This window comes from Eriocheir sinensis, chromosome 37 (genome assembly GCF_024679095.1).
Source record: "Eriocheir sinensis breed Jianghai 21 chromosome 37, ASM2467909v1, whole genome shotgun sequence".
NCBI lineage: Eukaryota > Metazoa > Arthropoda > Malacostraca > Decapoda > Varunidae > Eriocheir > Eriocheir sinensis.
The window spans coordinates 13,932,826-13,937,825 of NC_066545.1; the positions used below are offsets into that span (position 1 = coordinate 13,932,826).

At 41.7% G+C, this 5,000-nt stretch overlaps 1 protein-coding gene across 7 annotated transcripts in view; it reads left to right on the top strand.

Annotated features, from left to right (window-relative positions):
• Positions 1 to 5,000, top strand: part of LOC127008293 (rap1 GTPase-activating protein 1-like) — a 138,371-nt gene that overhangs the window by 23,394 nt on the left and 109,977 nt on the right. For 2 of the 7 annotated variants that reach the window (XM_050880102.1, XM_050880099.1), the window contains exon 2: positions 1,857 to 2,798. The exons of 4 other annotated variants lie outside the window; for them this stretch is intronic. In XM_050880102.1, coding sequence (XP_050736059.1) covers positions 2,755 to 2,798 — 44 coding nt within the window. In that variant the 5' untranslated portion in view covers positions 1,857 to 2,754. The remainder of the gene's footprint in view (positions 1 to 1,856; positions 2,799 to 5,000) is intronic. One more of the 7 variants, XM_050880100.1, reaches the window with a different exon arrangement.

Here is a 5,000-nt window from a genome sequence, read left to right on the forward strand (position 1 = left end):
GCAATGGAAGGAATGAACTCAGGCTAAGAGGAGGAGGAGGAGGAGAAGGAGAGAGAGAGAGGGAGAGGGAAAATAAAGGGAGGAGATAGAGTAGACAGCAGTAGTGTAGAGGGTAAAATGAAAGGGGTAGGGTATGAAGGGAATTGGTACCTAACTTCTGGGTAGATTGAGGGAGATGTCTCAATTGTCTTTTTAAAGTAATTAAGATTATCAGGGGTAAAAAAAATGAGAGGAAGAAGAAGAAGAGGGGAGGTGGAAAAAGAGGAGTAGGAAAAGATGAGGAGGGGAAAGGAAGAAAGGAGGTGAAGAGGATAGGAAGTTAAGAGAAGTAGAACAGGAGAGGGAAAAAATACTAGTTGAAAGGGAGAGGGAATAGGGAGGAGAATGGGAAGGGGAGGAGAGAGAGTAGGGAGGAGAAGGGGAAGGGAAGGAGAGGAAATAAGGAGGAGAAGGGGAAGGGGAGGAGAGGAAATAGGGAGGAGAAGGGGAAGGGAAGGAGAGGAAATAGGGAGGAGAAGGGGAAGGGGAAGAGAGGAAATAGGGAGGAGAATGGGAAGGGGAGGAGAGGAAATAGGGAGGAGAAGGGGAAGGGAAGGAGGTGAATAAGGAGACGTTTAAAGGGACACGAATTGAGAAGTTAAACACACACACACACACACACACACACAGAGGTGAGGTTAAAGGGCAGACCAAAAAAAAAACCGCAGATCAAAGAAAGATAAGAAGAAAAGAAGATTCGACCAAAAAAAAGACAAGGTTCAGATGAAGAGATTTGCCGCAGAGGAGGATCGGAAACCACAAACACACGCACACACACGCACGCACGCACACACTATACCCCCTCTCCCCCTCCCCCCCCTCCCTCGACGCCCCCAAATCACTAGGGAACACCGGAAGACAGGTAGACAAAAAAAAAAAAACTCACCCCATCTTGATTTACCGACGATGAACACACACACACACACACACACACACACACACACACACACACACACGTCTTCAAGGTGTAAATAACTCATCTTTTTCTTTTTTTCTTTCTTTTTTTTGTGTTATTATGCAGGAAAGAGGAAATTGGGGTGCAGGTTAGGTTAATTAAGAATGAGAGAGAGAGAGAGAGAGAGAGAGAGAGAGAGAGAGAGAGAGAGAGAGAGAGAGAGAGAGAGAGAGAGAGAGAGAGAGAGAGAGAGAGAGAGAGAGAGAAGGAAGTTGAAGAAGACACTGATTTCACGCCGATGTATTATGGTGAAGGGGAGGAGGAGGAGGGGGAGGAGGGGAGAAGAGCGAGCGGAAGAGGGGAGAAAAAATGGGAGGAGGAGGAAGGGGAGGGTATTGAGGGACATTTTAGTGGCATGAATTGGGTGATGGGGAGTGAAATTGGGGTGCTGGAGAGGGAGGGGGGAGGGGAGAGCGAGCGGAAGAGAGGAGGAAAAAAAGGGAGAAGAGGAAGCGGAGGGACTGAGGGATATTTGGGGGCATAGATTGGGTGATGAGGTGTGGGGGGGTAAAACTGGGGTGCTAGAGAGGTGATGGAAGGAGTGGGTGGAGGTAGTAGGGTGTTATGAACAGGTGAACACTTGTAGATACCTTTAACTAATTACAGGTAAACAAATTCTACGTGTCTAATTAACAAAAAGTGAAACATTCTCTACATTCATATATTTATACATTCTATACCTTTATTAACTTTCTACTTACACTTTAGAACAATCTACATGCACTCAATGACATTCTACATGCATTTGATAACATTTTCCATACATTCAGTAACATTCTACATTCATCTAATAACATTCTACTGACCGTTAATAGCATTTTACACAACTTCAATATCATTCTACATAACTTTAACTCGACAGGTGAAAATTTCTAAATACCTCCAATTAACAGGTGAACGAAGTAAGAGCTGACATAATAAACTCCAGTGACCCAAATACTCTTACGCAAAAAAAAGGAGTGTGAACGAAAAGAAAAGAAAAAAAAAGAGAAAAAAAGAATAAAAGAAAAAACAGAACACCAGAAATTGAACTTGTGAAGAACGAAAAATAAAAAGTAAGAGAGAGAAACAATTTGAACTCGTGAACAAAAGAAGAAAAAAAAGAAGCGAAAGAACAACAAAAAAATAATAAGGAGGATTTTAATCAGTACATCACACACTTAATGATAAAGAAAGCTAATTAAACCCACCAATGATGAGAAATGCCAGAAAATAACGAGATAATGAACGAGTTATGAAAGAAGATAAGAAAAAAAGCTAAATGTGGTTAATGAAGGAGACTTGAGATGAGTGAGACAGAATAACCGATAAGATAAAAGATAGAGAGAGAGAGAAAAGTGATTAGTGAGAAGTGTGTTAAATAAGAAAGAGAAGTGTTATAGTGGTGAGAAGTGGAAGTTGTTGTTGTTGTTGTTAGTGTTGGTATTTTTTTAGATCGATTTTAAGGGAGAATAAAGAACAGACAGACAGACAGACAAAGACATAGACATATACACACACATACAAATAACAAGTGATTTTAAGGAAGAAAGGGAAACAAAAAGGAAAAAAAACCCAGATTGAAAGGAAACATACAGATACAGACAGACAAACAGACAAACAGACACACACATTAAAGTGATTTCAAGTTAGAACAAAAAGCAAAAAGGAAAAATAATACACAGAGAAAGAAGGAAGCTTACAGACATTGGTGACAGACAGACAGACAGACACAGATAGACAGATAGTTAGACAGACAGATAGACAAACACTCCTTCTCAATGTCCCTCATCATGACTCACTCCAAATCCTACGTGGTCAACAAGTAAGTTTGTGTTTTGTTAAGGATTATTTTTATTATTATTATTATTATTATTATTATTATTATTATTATTATTGTTATTGTTATTGTTATTATTGATGGTGTTCTTTTTATTTATAGCGTGTTTGTTCTTGTTCTTCTTGTTCTTCTTCTACTTCTTCTACATCTTCTTTTTCTTCTTCTTTTCTTCTTCTTTACTTGTAGCGTTCTTCTTGTTCTTCTTGTTCTTCTTCTTCTGCATCATCTTTTTTTTCTTCTTTTCTTCTTCTTCATTTATTCATACACTTTGTCCTCCTTTATTCATCTTCTTGTGTATCCTTATTTACTCATTCTTTCTCTCCCTCCCTCTCCTTCCTATACTCAGATGATCCTCCCTCCCTTCCTTCCTTCCTCCCTAACTCCTTTCTCTCCATCCTTCCTGTCATCTCTCTCTCCATCACACCGCATCCCTCCCTCCCTCCCTTCATCTACTCATCCTTCTCTCCATTACACTTCTCCCTCCCTCCCCCCCATATTACCTTCCTCCCCAAATGACACTCCCATTAACTTCTTCACCTCCGGAAACACGGGAGGGACCTCTTCTCTCTCTCTCTCTGTCGGTATTATTTCATCAGTCACGACACATCAGAGAGAGAGAGAGAGAGAGAGAGAGAGAGAGAGAGAGAGAGAGAGAGAGAGAGAGAGAGAGAGGGGGGGGGGGTCACGTCACTCTCTTTAAACGTAATTTTCCAGGAATCTTGCAGCAACAGAGAGAGAGAGAGAGAGAGAGAGAGAGAGAGAGAGAGAGAGAGAGAGAGAGAGAGAGAGAGAGAGAGAGAGCTATGGCACCATCTCCATGTAATTACGACCATGGTGTGTGTCACTGTGTCGAGGAGGAGGAGGTGGAGGAGGAGGAGGAGGAGGAGAAGGAGGAGGAGGAGGAGGAACGGTATTGGAGAAAAGGAAGAGGAGGTGATGGTGATGGAGACCTAAGATGGGAGATGAAAAGGAAGATGAAGGAGAAGAAGACGAAGAAGAAGAAGAAGAAGAAGAAGAAGAAGAAGATACATTAGAACAAAGAAGAAGAGATGAGAAAGATAAGAAAAACAAGAACGATCAAGAATAACAAAAGGAAAAAAAAAGAAAAATGAGATGAAGGAATAGATTAAACAGGAAACGAAGAGGAGGAGGAGGAGGAGAGGAGGAGGAGGAGGAGGAGGAGGAGGAGTTCATTATATCCTTACGCTTTCCTCTGCTTGTCTTGAATTTCCCGAGAGAGAGAGAGAGAGAGAGAGAGAGAGAGAGAGAGAGAGAGAGAGAGAGAGAGAGAGAGAGAGAGAGAGAGAGAGAGAGAGAGAGAGACCTACATACGTTTTTTTCTTAACTAAGGGAAGGGGAAGGGGTGGCAGGGGGAAGGGGAAGGGGGAGTGGGTGAGGGGCTACAGCCTGTCATGGATTTTTGTGTTCATTGTCCCCTGACGATCTCTCTCTATCTCTCTCTCTCTCTCTCTCTCTCTCTGCATCATCCTTCCTGCCCCCCCCTTCTCTCCCTCCCTCCTGCCCTCCTTTCCTCCTCCTCTCCCTCCCTTTCTCTCCCTCTCTCCCTCCCTCCCTCTCTCTCCCTCACTAATTACCTGTAAAGCAAAATTGTTCTCTCCCTTCTACTTCACAATGGAGAGAGAGAGAGAGAGAGAGAGAGAGAGAGAGAGAGAGAGAGAGAGAGAGAGAGAGAGAGAGAGAGAGAGAGAGAGAGAGAGAGAGAGAGAGGAAAGAATCAAAGTCACGCTTTTAAATATGATCATAATTATATAAAGGATTAGATTATGTTGTATTTATTGTCATCTTACTCCCGTAACATCACATCCCATTAAAGTATTTACACAACATTCCTCACACTACATTTGCTAACATTTACGTCACTGTATATTTTTCTGCGGTCATATTTTACTCGGACTCAAAATAAGACAAACGACATAAATTCAGCTCCCTTTAAAGCCTTACACAACGCTCTATCAACGTAACATTCGCTTAAAACCATCACGTCGTTATTTATCTACTTAAACTTTATCTCTGACACAAGATCAGACGAAGACAGAAAAGTGCAGGTCGGAAAATGCAAGTTCAGATCCCTTTGTCAACCTTACACGACATCCTATTAAAGTGACATTCTCTTAATACATTCACATAAGCATTCATTTACTTATACTCACACTAAAACAAAAGACA